This window comes from Rousettus aegyptiacus, unplaced genomic scaffold (genome assembly GCF_014176215.1).
Source record: "Rousettus aegyptiacus isolate mRouAeg1 unplaced genomic scaffold, mRouAeg1.p scaffold_m13_p_3, whole genome shotgun sequence".
In the NCBI taxonomy this organism is placed as follows: domain Eukaryota; kingdom Metazoa; phylum Chordata; class Mammalia; order Chiroptera; family Pteropodidae; genus Rousettus; species Rousettus aegyptiacus.
Window position 1 is genome coordinate 128,831,267 of NW_023416306.1, and position 17,483 is coordinate 128,848,749.

The following is a 17,483-nucleotide window of genomic DNA, read 5'->3' on the forward strand; positions in this document are numbered from 1 at the left end:
GGCACTAGACTGTAGCATTAAAAAAAGCCAAACTGAATTAGGGACTGGCCTACCACTTTATTAGCCTCCCAACAAGCACATATATACGGAGACATTGAAGCCTATTGCACTGTGATTTCAGTTTCCCTCACTCTCTTCCTGAACTCAGAAGAACTCATTGTGCAATTCAATGAGACTGCATATTGAAACTGGGCAGACTGTTTCCAGCAGCCCATTGTGGCACTTGGGAAACTAAAATTTGCATCACTTTTGGTGGGGTAGAGAGCAGACATTATACTTGCAAAATGTATTCAATTACTTTTCACATTTAGTAAAACTGTTTGCATATTGGTGGGACTCACGACCAAATATTTTAAAATAAAACACAAGTCTATAGCCACAGTACCCTGAACAAGCCTGATCCTATCTGATCTCAGAAGCTAAGCAGGGTTGGGCCTAGTTAGTGCTTGGATGGGAGACAACCTAGAAAGACCTGTAAGGTGTAAAAAATAAAAAAATAAGGGATTGTAAACCGACAAGGTCCTGGCAATCTGTGAGGTCAACCAAGGGTTGCCTCACCTAAAAAATAAAATACAAACTCCATAAAATACATTCTATTTCTTAGTTGTATAGAAATGTTCACTTTCCCATTCAATTAAACAGAGATTGTAACTACCTGATCATTTATTTGGATTCATTTCTCATTTTCAGTTGAAAACTTTAGAAGTAGATTTAAATATTGTCTCAGGAGGATTATGCAGTCAGAAAGACTGTTCCTAGACATAACACCCTATTTATTTATGTGGCATCCTAGCTAATAGGCTAAAATGAAAAAAAAAAAAAAAAACTTACAGTTCAGTCCAGGAGCCTAAGTTGGGTAGAGGTTTGTTCAACAACCAGCTTGCAAAACTGCAGACAACTTGTGTTTACTTGGCATTGGAGAACATCGCCTGCAGAGTTGTGTAAAAGAATGGGCTTCTTTTCAGCATGTCAGTGATTGGATACCTGTCACTTCCTTTGGTAAGGTTTTTGTTTTTCACTGCTCCAGAAAGATTCACAGACCTGTCAGACAAGTTTCCGCTTCCAGGTAGAATGTCTTAAAGAGGTTTTGAACTATGCTATCTCCTAAATTGTTAGATCTAACCTGAATTTGTACGTCTTGTGATATTTTTAAATGAGATAGAGTAATGTTAAATGAGTTAGACAGTATTGTGCAATGTATCCAAAACATGGAGCTTTATTCATTCCAGAGGGGTGACTGGTATTGTCTTTAATAAACACAAGTTTTAAAAATTTATTTTTTTTGTGCAGGGCTCACAGCTGCCCACAGACTTGTTTTTCTGAGCAGGGAGGTCTGAGATTGAGGTGGAGATACCTACATGCTGGTATGGGGAGTGCTGAGGAATCAGCACAATACGTGTAGATGGAGCATCTGAAAGGCGCCTAGCCCTGGGCTTGGTCTTGGGTTACGAACACAGCTGTATAAAGATAGAACCATGAAAAGTTTACAGTCTGTTTATGGACATAAACAACATACTTTTAGGAGAGTAATACAGGATAACATAAGATTCAAAATTTGTGGCATTATAATATGTGCAGTTGGAATTTAGAAGACAAAGGCCTTTTAGGAGGTTTGAGTTCTAAGGAAAGTTTTATGCCTTACATCCTCAAAACAAGAATCCCTGATTTCCCCTCTTTGCAATATCTTTGTCTTTATGCTTAATTTTTGAATCCAATAGTCTTTTTCTCAGTCTGTCTTCCCTTTTTACAAAGTTTTTATTCGGAAAGTCTCAAATTTCTTAAGTCACAGAAATAGTACAAAAGCTCTTATATCATCCTTTCCTCAAGACTCTTTGTTAACATATCTAACTGCTCCAATTTCAGAATAAGTTGCAGACATGGTATCCCATTACTGTTTACTTCCTAAGTATAGGGCACCTCTAATACAGCCACATCAAAATCAGGAAATTAATATCCATACATTACCACCATGTAATCCACAAACTCCATTCATGTTTTGCTCAGTGTTCTAATAATGTCTTTTATTGGACTAAGACCCAAACCAGGAGCATGAGTCACATGGCTAATCAAAATCAGGACATTAATATCCCTACTTTACCACCATGTAATCCACAAACTCCATTCATGTTTTGCTCAGTGTTCTAATAATGTCTTTTATTGGACTAAGATCCAAACCAGGAGCATGAGTCACATGGCTAATCTTTAAGTGAAACAGTCCTACAGTTCCCTTGCCTTTCATGACCCTGACATTTTTGATGATTGCTGACCATTACTTTATAAACTAATGCCTCAATTTGGATTTCTCTTATTTTATGACTTATGTGTATTTGGCAGGTATATACCACAAAAGTAATGTGCTCTTCTTGGTAACAAGAAAACACATATTGTTAATTTGTCTCATTATTGGTGATATTAACTTTAATCACTGGGTTAAAATAGGTTCTGTCAGGGTTCTTCAGCACTAAGTAAACTAAAGTTATACGTAATAACGAATATCTTGTAGGGCAATTAAAACTATGTAAATATTCCTATTTGTCATCAAATTCTCACCAACTATATTTAACATCCTTTGATTCCAGCTAAATAATTATTACTACAATGGTTACAGATTAGAGATTTTTAAAATTCCATCATTCCCGTTAGGTTTATTGTTTGGTCTTCTACTGTAGAATATTCACTTCATTCCCTTTTTATTCATTTATATCACTATGGGCTTGCGGATTATTTTATTCAAAGAATCACAATCCACCACTATCATTATTTGATGCTCAAACTTTCCCAGACTTGGGAACTTCTTTGAGCTAGCTCCTGTGCAATTTTGACATGTACCCATTATAATTTGAGCACCTTCTTTCTGGTGAAAGATGGTATTCCAGGTTCATCTTATATTTTTCCTGCCCAAGTCTTTGAATTAGTTTCTCCAAGGAGCGCTGATTTCTTTTAGTGAAGAATGGGACTTAGAAACCAAGATTTGAGCGCTAGGTATGCATGCTACTGCTAATAGATTATCATTGCTTCTAGACCTTATCAGTAGAATTAGAAAACATGTGTACATATGTACATATGCAGAAACTATGTTTCTCCATCTCTATGTATATATTAAGTACCATAAGTTCACTTCCAATTCCAACTTAATACTACAAGGTTTATTCTTGCCTTCCCCTTTCCCATTATTCTCAATGTATCCATTTGTTCAACTAACCTGGTACATAATCAAACCTCCATCCCCGTGGCCCAAACAAAAGAGAAGAGGAGGAAAAGAAAAGTGGGGTGGGGTGGGGGAAAGGTCAGCTTGGTCCCAGACACGCTAGCTATAATTTTCTGGTGGATCAGCCCATAGGTAGGCTCCTAGCTTTATCTATTCTTCCCACTAAATTGCATACCCACATTTTCAGTATATAGGTTTTACAGGGCATTGCCTTAATTGTACTGCTGACATTTGGTTGAAAGCATAACTAGCGGTCTTTTCACTCCATCCATATTTTTCCTCTATTTTAAGTCAGTGGCAACACTCAAACTAAAAACTTTAGCTGTCTTTGATCTCTCTCACTTCATAATTCCACACATACTGTTTCATATGCCATGACCTTTAATTCATCTTTGTATTCCCAACACCTAACGTCTATTACCAAGTTGTGACTCGGTGAGGTAGACATTCATTTTGGGGTGGGGTTAACCCTGAAAGCTGCTAATTCTAAAATGGCATTCCAATCTATTTCTCTCCTGCCTATTTGTATAGTTGATACCTCCTTGTTTTGTCTTTCTCCTCTATAAGTAATCCTTTATGTTGCAAATTACCTAAAATTAATGTCACCATGCTCAAAAAGCCTTCACTATCTCATTGCTTTCAAAATCAAATCAAACTGAGAAGATAATATCTCCCACTATCAAGCTCTAACTTACCTTTCATCTCTCATTTATCATCCTTTACCCCCATTCTTGTTATAAGCATATTTGCTATTTCCTAAAACCAAAATGTTTCATATCATTTCCTTCGTACTCTAATGCTCAGCTTCCTTTTTGTTCATATATTATACTTGTCTTTCAAACACAGCTTAAAAGTCATTTTTACCATTTTACTTCCAAGCATCCCCTTCTCTTACTCATATGCACTATTGTGCCACTTGAATATTCTGCTCTGTATATTATAGCTAATTGTGCATATCTATCTCCCCAACTAGATTAGGAAATATCCTTAAGGCAGAAACCAAACTTATTTATCTTTAAATCTCAAGAGATTGCTATAATGTATTACACCCAATATACTAAAAGATGCACTATTTCCATAGAGGACAGGCAAGGTATGATGGGTGATAATAAATCCAACCAGATGTAGCTGTATGTGCATTAGTACACAGGCAGGGACAACAATGACTAATTCCTGGGATGGTAAAGCCTGGCTGCAGCAGATGTTGCATTAATGCAGTGCTCGGAAGAGGCCTAAAACCCACTGCATCACTGCAGCATTGCCTTGCCTTACTGCAGTGTACCACTTAAGAGTAACATGCACATAACTCTCCTGTACTACACATATATATTTTATTGAGTAAGCAAAACTCAGGATAGGGAGTAAAGATCTCCTTTTCCTCTCAAGAAATGCATATACTCAAGAAAGGGGAAGGAGGAATCCAAAAAAACTGCAGAATCTTTAGGTCTCTTGACTTATAAAACTGCAAATTAATTTAAACTAGTGCCTTCCGCCCATTCATTAGAGAATTAACCAGGTTATGTATACAATGCATGTACATAAAAAACCACCTCTTGGTGCTTCCTTATCAACAGGAGCTCATATATTGAAAGCAAATACATATGCCAGGGTGAACCCTTGACTGTTTGAATGTTCCTTTTTTTGATGAGGCAATCTAGAGACCCATTGAAGAAATAGGCATCTGGGTGGGTCTCTTCTTTCAGTAAGCTTTGCTCAGGAGAACAGACCCAAACCTCAGATAAAAGCCTGTATTTGCCCTTATATATCTTGATAAGAAGTCTGGACATCAGCCAAGGGAATGGGATGGCAAAGCCTGGTGGGCACTAGAGGGATCAATGAAATGCAACCCCTTTATTTCAACATCCAATGACAAACTCAAATCTTGATATGAAATATTCTGGGGTTTGATTTAAAGTATCATATATCTATCATGTAACATGTACATCAGAAACTTCATGTCCATCAGAAACTTCAGATTCAGCATGTTGGTAATAAAATATTAGAAAGTGTTCTTTTCCCTCTCTACCCTAAATTCATGCTTCCTTGTATCTCTAAAATGTTTGCAGTGTCCAAGAATCCAAGAAGAATTGGAAAATAACAGGTCAACTCCCTTTGCAATTGCAAAGAGATCCAAATACTAAAATTATTTTCAAGTTTTTGCTGATCAATTGGCAATGAAGAATTACATTGTCTCTACTTCTCTCTGTACTTATTTCCTAAGGTTCATAAATGTGGCCTCCATACTAGCCACTTTAATGAAACTTCTCCTTTTGCTGAAGTTTGATGGTTTTCTCTGGGGCTCCGTTTGTGGCTCTTTCTTCATTCTGTTCATTTCTGTTACCTTATCCTTTTCTCTGATTTTGAACATCACAGATATACTGATTCCCAAATCTGTATTGATGAGATCAGGCTTCTCTTAAGTTCCAAACGTAAATTATCAACTATCTTTGGCATTAACTATCTCTATCTCAGATTTAACATGTTGGTAATAAGACATTTTTTTAAGTGTCCTTTCTTTGCTTTCCATCCTAAACCTACTTCTATATCCCTAAAATGTTCATGGCATTTGCAGTGGCTTAAATATATGTTTACTAATTCTGTTTACACTCCCTGTAAGAGTTGAAGCTTAAGAGTGTAGACTTAGTTATTTCTAACAAGGAAAATATGGCAGGAGACGGTGCTTGATTTCCAGGACTAGGCTACAAGACACTGTGGCTTCCTCCTTGCTTTCTCTTGGATTGCTCACTCTGGGGTAAGCCAGCTGCTATGTCATGACACTCAAGCAGACCTATGGAGAGGCACATGTAGTGAAAATGAGGCTATCCGTCAACAACCAGTGAGAATGACACCTTCCACCATCACCAAGAGTGAGCCTTCTTGGAGGCAGATGCTCCATCCCCAGTCGACCATTCAAATGACTGCAGCCTCTGCCAATGGCTTGACTGCAACTTTAGAGACCTTGAGCCAGAGGCACGAAGCTAAACTGCATCCAAACTCTGAAATAATGTTTCTTGTTTTAACTAAGTTCTAGGGTAATTTATTATGCAGCAATATACAACCAATAGAGCATTTAAATCCAGAATCCAAGGAATAGAAATGGTGAAAGGAAATGAACATTTTTACCAAATTTCTTCCTATTCTACATTCTTCCTCCTTTCTCAATGCATAAAACCATCACTTACCCAGCATTCCAAATGGGAAACCTGAAAGCCATACTTGACTCTCCCTACCAACCATACTAGTGAGTTACTTTTTTTTTTTTTTTAAATCATCTGAGCCCATCCCTATTCTAATTGCTTTAATTCAGGGTCTTTACCATTTTTAAAATTACTACAACACAGCTTTCCAACTTTTCTCCTTCCTTACACTTTCTCGCTTCTATTCCATTCTTTAGGCTAACATCAATAGCATTTTCAAGTACTTATCTGATCATGTTATTTTTATTAAAATTCACTACTTACTCTCACACCACATGGTACAGGATAGAATTCAAATGCCATTGCATATTTGTCCCTGTCCTAGAGCTTTTCTCTCATAGCCTACAACCTAGCCTTCTTTCACCTTTGCATATGCTGCTTTCTTTCTGTGTGGAACATCTTTCATTCTTCTCTTATAGCTTCTACTCATTTTTAAAAGACTTAGCCCAAGCTTTCTCTCAGAAAACTTCTATTAATTATCGGGTCCGGGTTAGATAACTTCCCTATATTAATCAGAACACTCATTCACATGGGTCAGTATTGTGTCCTTCATTACAATGTGTGTTTCTGGAAAAAAAAAATCTATCACCAATCTCTACACATTCATTTATTCATATATCCACCTTATATCTACTAATCAACTCCATGACAGACAATGTGTTATTTGTTACATAATGGTGAACAAAACAAATATGCCCCTGCCCTTGCAGAGCATGTAGTCTATTCAAGAAGAAAGCCAGCAAGTGAAAAAAACTAATATTATGGGATGTGAAAAAAGAACATTAAAAGAGAGTTAAGCTGGGACCTACTTTAGACTGCATGACATACAGATGCACTCAAACTATACTGAATTAAGTGGTCTAAGAGGTATGTACAAATTATACCTTCACCATGGAGGTATAAGTGGGCCAGGTCCATCACATTCTTGCCAATGCTGAGTCTGTTTTCTTAAAAAAAAAAAAAAAATCTTTACTCTTATTATTATTTCACTTTGTGGCTTACACATTCTCGGTACTAAAAATCAAGAAAAAGAACACTAGACATGATCCCATATGTTAAAGGCTTAATTAAGCACAAGTGGAAAACAAAGATTAGCTTAATATATATTATTAAGGTTAAGCAAATGCATAACTAAGATAACTTCAATAAAATCTTACAAGATCACATATTTTACTAAAAAGTAATATTAATAAAATGAAAGCCAAGTTTCCAGTATTCAGAAGTCTGAAGAAATAATTGTCTAGCTTTTTTTTTTTTAAAAAAAGCAACTTCCAAGGGAATCCCTGACTCTCCCTGGGTTCACTGCCAAATGATTCACAACTAAAGTACTTCTGGGACACAGGAGTATGTAACAACATTAAAACAAAATAATCAAGTCCATTAAAAAAAAAAAAAACTCAATGTTTTAAAAAGAAAATGGCAGAATGAGGAAATTATAAAACATGTAAAATAATTTTACTAATACTCATTAATTAAAAAATATTTTAAAATTGACCGAAAAAAAAAATCAAAACAAAACTTGATAATTGAGGATAAAAACATTCAACTATTACTTATAATAGCTGATATCACTAGGAATCTAAAAATTTTTAGATTTCTTATATTAATGTAAGTTTCTTATATTAAAACACATTAAAAATTCAAAAAAACCCTAATATTGTCTTGGATTACAAAACTTGTATTTATAAATGATGCACATATTTCTGAAAACTTTAATGGACATTAAAGAACAATGATACAAAAATTAAATAAGTCTATCCCTTCTTAAGTCCAAATTGGCTAGAGTAACATCAGCTGATTACACCCTTTCCAATTCATCTATATGGTCTTGAAAATTTTAAATTAATCAGTATATGAGGAAAAAATAGCTTATGTTTTACCACACATTTGCTTTATCAGTTGAAATAATTAGACTTTAATGGAAAACATGCTCATCTCTTTGCTTTCAGTAGTGTACTTCAACACTCAGCTGGGATTTGTACCAAGTGATGAGACATTCGTCACCAAGCCTGCAACACAAAAGTTATTGTTGTTTTTAAACAGATGGCTGCCCAACAAAAAAATGTCAACTTGTGACTTTTCAGGGGCAGGAAGCTTTTTATTTTAATTTTGGCTTTTGCAACAAAATTTTGCCAAGTTTTTAAAGGTATTAACTTTATTAACCTGTAATAATCATTTTAAGATAGTATATAAAAACTGTCAAAATAGGTCAGAAGTAAGATTTATATATGGCTCAAAATTATTTGACAGTGGCAAGAATTGACCTTTTGAGCCAATCCCAACAGATCGGTAATATAACTCAAATTATTTAACATAACATACAATGATAAATATTGCTCCTGAAGAAAGCAAATGATTTTCCTATTTATAATTTTTGAAAAAGGTCTACTATAAAAATGATTATCTTTTCTATATATTTCCCTGCCATGATAATGTTAAAACATAACTAAATTTTCCTCAGACATCAAGACTTTGAGAGAATAGCATTCCATTCTAGTTAAAACATTCCTTCATATAGTGAACATGCTTTTCAAGGCACTCTAAGAACTCTCAAGGACACTAAAAGAAAAATGGTCATCTTGTCAACTGATCTTTGGGTATTATTTCTCCTCAAACTTTTCTAAATTGAACATTGTAATAACTGTTTTTTCTTCATTTTCCATGGAAGAGTCCTTAAGTTATTTTTCTTTTATTTGGAGCCACTCCTTCATTTTCAACTTGCTGAGCAGGCAGGCTTTTGGTTTCCATGGAAACTGGATTCCTGCGGCTGTGTGGAGGCATTCTTGTTCCACTAATCTAAGAGATGAAGCAAAGAACAGAATAGCTTGACATGTTTATAATATATTTATATACAGTCAACTCTATATTATTTATACATGTACTACTTCCCTTGTGAATGGTCCTTTATATATTTTTTAAATCCCTAGCCAGCTGGCTGCTTCTAAACAAACTTTAATCTGACAATGTTTTAGAGTACCAAATTTTCAAATAACGATCAAGGAAGGGAATAGATCAGGGGAGATGAAGTGAAGGGGGAAATCACTCTGTGTTAAATTTTGGAGAGGGTGAAATGCTAAATTAGAGAATGAGGGAATGACAAACCCTTTTAGCAACGTGTTTGCAATGATGAAGCTGAATGGCAGGAGAGAAGAAGAAATGAAAAATATAAAGAGAGGGAAAGGAAATACAAGAAGGTCAGAGTTTGTAAAGAGGGAAGAGAAATTATAAAACTGAAAAAATAAAAAAATCCGGGAAGAGCGTAAAGAAAAAAAAATGTGAAAGGGAAAAAAGAAATCAAGTAGAAAGAAAAAATTAAAGAACTGAAAGAGAAGATTTTTGCAAGAAAGAAATAAAGAAAATGGGGGAGAAAAAATTGGAAGGAGACAATAAACCATGGGAAAAAAGAAAAAAAAAGAGACAGGGAAAGAAACTTTGTTGGGGGCTGGCTCTATCGTAATGTCTACTCTTCCTCAGTGCATGCTGCTGCTCAATCTCACTTTCTAGCTCATACTGTCTAGGGAGGAGAGGTGTATTCTTAAGATACAATCCCTTGTTAATTACAGTCCTGCTACAGATAAGATTTGGAAATGCTGTTATCTCTTTGGCCACTGAGAGAGCATAAAGTTTTAAATGGGTTAAATGGGTTAATAGAGAAGGTTAGGCCTCATAGAGATGGACACAAGCTGCAGAGCCTGAACAATTTCCTCAGAACCTCTATTTTCCTTAGCCACCTTGTATCCTTTGTTTCTTCACATCTTGTTCAGTGAATTTCAGACCTGGGAGTGATGGTTAATATTGTAACTTCAAGCATTCTTTCTCATATTCCTAATACAATGGACATATAATAAGTATTGCTCTAAAGGGCTACTGGCTAAGGATGAATCAAATCCCAGCTTCTCTCACCTAGTACCTTGTCTCTTTAAAGGCATTTTTTTTTTGTTTGTTTATAATTAGATGACTAGAAAGGACAAACTTGAGTTGGAATTTGAGTTTGCCAGTCTGTCAGTCTGAATCTGATGAACTTTTCTAACAGTGACTAGAAAAGTGCTGCAATTTCGGATTATCTAGATCACTCCCCATTCGGCTGATATTTAGTATAAAAGTATACTGACCATATTAACTGTATCTACTATACCATTGAGGAAAGCAAGTATTTTGAAATCTCAATTGTAAGATTGTGTGTGTGATAAATGTTTATTACAGAAGTTGTTGAAGGGACAGGCACAGAGCCGTTGTAAAAGGACTAGAAGGAAAAATTCAGGAGTAACACAGGAATCAAATGGGATCCTATTAAGCTTTGCTCCATGCAATAAAAAGCAGACAAAAGCTCTACTGGGGTTATCTCTCAGGAGTAGTGCCTAGAGCACAACACAAAGATGAGATCTAAGTTTAAGAAGACTCGGGACTATGGGATCATATTAGAAGGAGAAGCATTTGTTATGTGAGTTTCTATACCAAAAAATATAAAGATGATTTGTTTCATGTAGTCTTACCTTGCCCGGGATCCTGAAGGTTTGGTCTTTTCCTATTGCTAAGGGTAGAATCCCTATCTGTGCTTACCTTGGTTGGAATAGAAAGTTCTACTCCCATGGTCTAACTATGAGAAAATATGGGAGGAAGGCAGGGTAATTCCCACCAAATGTAGGGCAAGACTGTGGGGAGGTGTGTCAAAGATCACCAAAGACTTTCTGTGGGCGCAAAAAAAAACACCAAAGCATTTATCTGTCTACTGTACCTAATGCTAGGCTGTACAATAACTGGGCCCTAAATAATCTAAGTATTTGTTTCTGGACTGTATGCATGTATTGTAGCATCCTAAAAAATACAAATCAACAAGTGCTCAGTAGTATACATGTAATTGAATTGTTTAAACTTTGTATATATATGGCCAAACCCTAAACATGTAGAATTGTGTCAAAGTATTAAACTGCTCATTTTCATTATAAAAGAATAAGCCACTCGAGAATTATGTCGCAAGAAACTATCCCTTGCTTCAGCAGCACATATACTAAAAAATATCATCAAAGTTTCTAAATCAAAAGGAAATCATTACTCTAAAAAAAAAGAGATCTTTCAAAACTAGTTTTCAATAACTATTTTTAAGTTAAGAATATACGCCTTAGGAAGTTATAAAAATCACTACTTAAATTAAATTTAAACTGGAAATAGACAACCAAAACTTTAGATAAAACAGCTTAAAATGCTAACAACTAACTTTCTCTATTCTTTCATTTGTAGCAAAGAGTTAATAACATTTATATATTTTCTTGGGCAAAGGTAACTAAAGATGTGCAAGGAGTTCTCATTTGTAAAAGAATATTTGCAAACAGTAACATTAGGGTAGAGAAATGAGAAACATATAAACAACTCCTTTATTGTAGATTATTAAAAAAAAAGAAAGTTCAGTATTTGCACTCCAGCTATTTCTCAAAAGACTGGAGTACATTTACAGATTAATTTAATATAACATAATAAAAAAGAACAGAATTATCCACAGTTATAGATGTTCTGGGGCACATATCTTGAGAAGATTACAGAACTCAGACAATAACTTTGACTCAAATATTTTTGGCAGCTGGGAAGGAAAATACACTGAGTTTTTGTTTCCTGAACATTCAGATATGCAAAGAACAAAATTTACTACAACTAAACTCAAATTGGAATTTCTTACATGACATAAATAATGAGTAACGTGGTGAAGAGTATTTCTAGCCATGGCTTTATGGAAGTTTCAGACAGAAAAAAATCATTCAACTGGTATTGCTGGGAAGGATTCTATAAAGAGAGTAATATTAATCATAACTCAATAAATATTGAGTTATACAATACTTAGCAAAACATAATTTAGTCCTTAATATTTTATTGTACTTTTAATAAGGCACTGCATTCCCTAATTACTAACACTTGTTTTTATATTTTTCTATATCCTACTTATCAATTTTTAATTGTATCATAATTTTATTGTATATATTCTTCTGTAAATTGCCTCAAATATTTAATGAAATGAAGCGGCATCATAAATGAAAATTACAAAAAACATAACTTTGCTTTTTTCATAGAAACATATTTAACTATGTTGATGCCTTAATACTCACGCTCCCCCTGGGCAAGCTGGTAGACTTTTCTTTAGCTGACTTACAAACCTTACAAAAATAGAAAGTCCCACTGACATAATGACTGGACTCAGTAGAGGATACAATTTTGTCTATCCTTCTGATGGATATAGTTTTTAGAATGGTGATGTAATTAATATGACACATGTGGACAACAGGTTGAAATACTGTATAGTCAGTGAAATTGATAGAACATTTAATTTCAAAAAAGATCTTACCTTTTGTTGTCCTGTGGGACCTACTGATTTAGGTGGAAAAGTACAAGGTATTCTTCCATGATGGATATGATATGGTAATAATAGATTGGGATCTAATGGAACCCAGGGAACTGAGAGACTGGAAGGTACACCAGGAAGGCTACAATGTGTTTTATGCAAATTGTACGCTGTCCTAGTAACTTTTCCATCAGAGGTCTTGTAGATCAGGAGTGAAGAATCTTCTGCTGCATGAGACAACAAATAGGAACCCTCCTGCAAACTAAATCCACACAGTGAAACACAAGTGAATGTGTCAATTTCAACAGCATTTTCTTAATCATGGTCTCTTAGTAAAATTGAAAACAATTATGGAACTAGAGTATCACCTCTAAAAATACTTTTATGACCAAATAAGATTCAAGAAGTCTTTTAAACTCTTTTCTTGCCTTTTAGGTAACTCATTTTATTTCTTATTCCAAAGTTGAATATATATATAATTATTCTTTTTACTGTCATATCAGCCAATTTTAGTTTTTAATAATTGAATGGAAAACGAATAGTCTGCCTAATTCTCTAATCCATGGACAATACATACTAAAAAGCATTTCACGATTGTACACACGTAGCATTCCTATGCAGAGCATTATAATCTATTCAACAAACATTGCTCCTACTTTGTATCCAGTAATAGAGATACAAAAGTGAATGTGATACATTCACTACATTGAGTAGTTTAAAATGAAGTAGCAGAAACAGTCAAGGAAACAATCAATACAATTCTTAGAAAGCTTTATAGAATTCAGTGTATCAACACAAAGAGCTAAAAGGATATGATTAATATACCAGGCTTTCTTAGGATTCTATACTCTTCTAGCTAGCTCAAAAGTGCTAAGGAGGACATCAGTACTTTCCCATAATATATCATTAAAAATAAGAATCACAGTTATACGGATCATCTATAAATTTGATGTTACATTTTTTTTTTAACAGAAAAGTAATAGGTGCTGACAAAGGAGGTACAGAAAATTATTCTTATCCTCTGGAAAATTTCTTTCCCAAACAATACCTTTCAGATTTCCATATAAGTAAATGAACAATAGTTGATTTTGTAGGTAGGAATAAACGACATTTTAAAGATTGAGCTTCATCAGTAAAAATAACATAGCTTAACAATTTCACTAAAAATGAAGGCAGCTGTGGTTTACACAGAGGATTTATAAAAAATGAGAGACTACAAGAAAATCTTAAAATACCATAAAAAGTGAAATATACACGGATTAATACAAACTATGATAAGGTGAATAAATGGCCTGCCCAAAATGTTTATGTCCTAAATCTAAAACCTGTGAATATGTTACATTACATGGTTAAGGAGAATTAAAATGGAATTAAGTTTCTTAATCAGCTAATTTTAAAATGGTAAGATTTTTCTGGATTATCTTAGTGAACTCACTGTAAGAAAAAGAGTCCTTAAATGTAGAAGAGGGATGCAGAAGAGACTCGGAATGTAACTGTGGATGAGGTCAGAGTGATGTGATGTGAGAAGGACTCAACTTGCTTTTGAAACTTTAAAGATGGAGAAGGAGGGCCACGAGGAAAGAATACAAGTGGCCCCTAGAATATACAAAAGTCAATGACACAGATCATACCCAGAGCCTTACAGAAAAGAATGCTGCCCTGCTGACACCTTGATTTTATCCCAGGGAGACCTGTTAAACTTCAGACTTACAGAACTGCAAGGTAATCAATTTGTGTTGCTCTACAACATTAATTTTCTTGTAATTTGTTACAGCTGCAGTATTAAACTAATACACAAACCAAGCTATTAATAAGAAAATTTCAAAAAGCATTTGGCAAATTTCATATATAAGTATTGTGCTTCACATGAAGAACAGAATACATAAGATAAAAAATCCTGCCACAAAGTCAAAGAAAAGTACCTATGAAATTATTGAACTCAACGCCATCATTTTATAAATAAGGAAATTTGCTTATAGTTGCATATTAAAAGAAAGAACTTTGAGATTTGTGACTTAGTACAGACTCTTGAATTGTTTTTTAGTTTATCTTTGGGTAAGGGCATAACAGAAGAAACACAAAAGTTCACATAACAAAACAGTTTGATAAATAATCAGGTAAAGAATCCATATTCTAAGATTTGCCATGGATATAAATCAAGGTAAGGAAATGATTGTTCCCTTAGAGCCTTCAGAAGGAACCAACCCTGCTGACATGAGTTCAGTCCAGTGAAAATGATTTAGGATTTCTGACTTCCAGAACTATCAAAGAATAAATTTATGTTGTTTTAAGCCATCATATCTGTGATAATTTTTTACAGTGGCAATAGGAAACCAATATAATATACCTTATAGAAAAATGTAAATGATATTCTTTTTAGTTATATTTTCAGCTTCAACTTTGACAAATTACAATAAATCTTGCATTTCTATGTTATATTGTATCTATTCCTAACAGCATATATTCAAAGTTTCTGTGAATTTTCATTCAAGAAAATCAGACATATCAAAGCAAACTGTCCAAAAAATTACTTACCTACTTAATTTCTTCAGAATGTGTTGGAGGATATTAAATAAACTTGAAATTCTATTAAATAGAAGAAATTCATGTAAAATTAAACAACAAAAAAACCCTTGCTCTTAACAATGATAACTCCTCAGGTAGAGAAATGCTTTCAACAACAAAACAGATAATGTGAAACATAGAATACCAAATATTATTTCTAATTGAATTAAATTATAATACTTAATTTTTGCCATTTCCTGATTTTTCAAAATCATAAAGTATTTGGTGTGTGTATGTTAGAGCAGTTGTAAAGAGATCGGAAGTCTTTAGCAGAACTAATCTGCAGAAGAGATTGCCTTTTAGAGATGGTGAATAAGCTTCCAAAGAAAATTGAGAGGTACATTAAATGTGTGATACCAGAGAAGCCACTGATTGTGGACAGGATAGTTAAAGAGAAATAAAATACATGGTATTTCTTTAGTATCTCTTCTAAACCTGAACTCATTTCCTTTACTATTCATTTAAAAATAGTTTTCCCTGGGAGTGGTGGGGCAGGCAATCAATAATGGCACAGAAAACTTCGCATATGTAAATGTATGTAAATATATGCATGAAAAGCTTTACATATGCTTGTAAAAATTGCCCCTCAAAGGAAGGAATCCTCATAATAGAAGTGGATGTGTTTTTTAAGTACAAGCAGAGAAATCAAGTTTCAATCTGGGACCCTTTAGAAACTGTGTCAAGTCCCAAAGCTGGAACTATGCAACTGGTATAAATCAGGACAATTTCTCATCCTAAGTGGTGAATCAAATACATTAACTACTAAGGCTGTCACTCTGGTTTATCTGTGTGCTCTGAGGCAAGATACTTAGCGTCTACATTTCCTCATGTACAAAATGGAGATAATACTACCAACAGTCCTTCCTAGAAAGTTATGAGATGTAAATTACACAATGTTTATAGTTATTTTCTTTTGTATTTAGATACTTGGAATTCTGAGTACAATAAATTCATTTCAATCTGATGCACAGTAATGCTGGGTAGAATGGCAAACTTTTGGAAGTTAGGCTGTCTAAATGTATGTATACAATCCTGACACCTAAGAGTCTGTAACTGTCCTAGTCTCTCTTATCTCTGAAAAGGGGTGAAATGTATGTTCCTATACACTTCCTAGATGATGGGCTCTAGCCTCTTTTGTCTTAAGCAGAAAGACTGATGCCACTGGCATATTTAATCTGGAGATGGAGATGATTAATATGGATGGGTCATAAACTGGGTCAGAAGAAGCCTCAATGTGTAAAAGGACTGAAAGTCTTGAAAATAAATGAATTAAAGCTAAACAATACTTAGAGGTAAGGGAAAATTAGTGATTATATTAACAAATTTTTAAATTCCTACCACAAAGTAAACAACTATCTTACTTGAGTGCTGAAAGTTTTTCTTTTAATTCTTCTGAGGTGATTTCTTCTAGCAGGAAAAGCTTTGAAGTAAAAGCATCAATATGACCTAAAATAAAATATTAAACTAAAAAGAACAATTGTAGTGTTTAAAAAACACAATGTTATCCAATTTCTTTAAAGATGTTTTTATAAAATTGTAATAACTGTAAAAGAACTTGACATTCCAAAAGAGGAGTTTTAAGTCTATTAAGTAAAGTTGTATTTTAAAATGACATAAAAAGTCAGATTATAAAAGAAATGTATATTAATTCTAAAAAAAAGTGTGGAATGTAGAAAAGGTTACACATGTCCACCCCTCTCCCCACCCCCCGACCTCCCAAAATTCATCTCTATGCCCACAACTTAAGAATAATAACTGTTAAAATATTGGTGCTTTAAATTCTGGTTAAAGTTGAATTTTATGGAGATTAAATTTTTAGAGAAATATGTACCTATTATCAAAGCAAATAGATAAAATTAAATTTAGAGTTTGGGTATGCTCTACACATCTCTAAGACAGATGTGGCTCTTAAGATAAAAATTATAAAAATCTGGCTTAATTATTGACAATAGCCAAGATATGGAAATAACCTAAGTTTTCATCAACAGATGAATAAAGAAGATATGGCATATATATATTTATACACATACAATGTAATATTACTTGGCAATGAGAAAGAAAGGAATTCTGCTATTTATGACAACAGATAGTATTTTTAAAAGAAGCTTGTTAGAAAAGACATCTACATTTTTAGTTAATTACACTGTTAAGATATTTTAAAAATAATTATGTTGACATTCATGTA

At 33.9% G+C, this 17,483-nt stretch overlaps 1 protein-coding gene across 8 annotated transcripts in view; it reads right to left on the reverse strand.

Annotated features, from left to right (window-relative positions):
- Positions 1 to 6,997: 6,997 nt before the first annotated feature.
- Positions 6,998 to 17,483, reverse strand: part of ICE2 (interactor of little elongation complex ELL subunit 2) — a 47,049-nt gene continuing 36,563 nt past the window's right edge. For all 8 annotated transcript variants that reach the window (XM_016126844.2, XM_036239101.1, XM_016126840.2 and 5 more), the window contains 4 exons: positions 16,660 to 16,744; positions 15,269 to 15,319; positions 12,737 to 12,995; positions 6,998 to 9,201 (listed from right to left, as the gene is read on the reverse strand). In XM_016126844.2, coding sequence (XP_015982330.2) covers positions 9,079 to 9,201; positions 12,737 to 12,995; positions 15,269 to 15,319; positions 16,660 to 16,744 — 518 coding nt within the window. In that variant the 3' untranslated portion in view covers positions 6,998 to 9,078. The remainder of the gene's footprint in view (positions 9,202 to 12,736; positions 12,996 to 15,268; positions 15,320 to 16,659; positions 16,745 to 17,483) is intronic.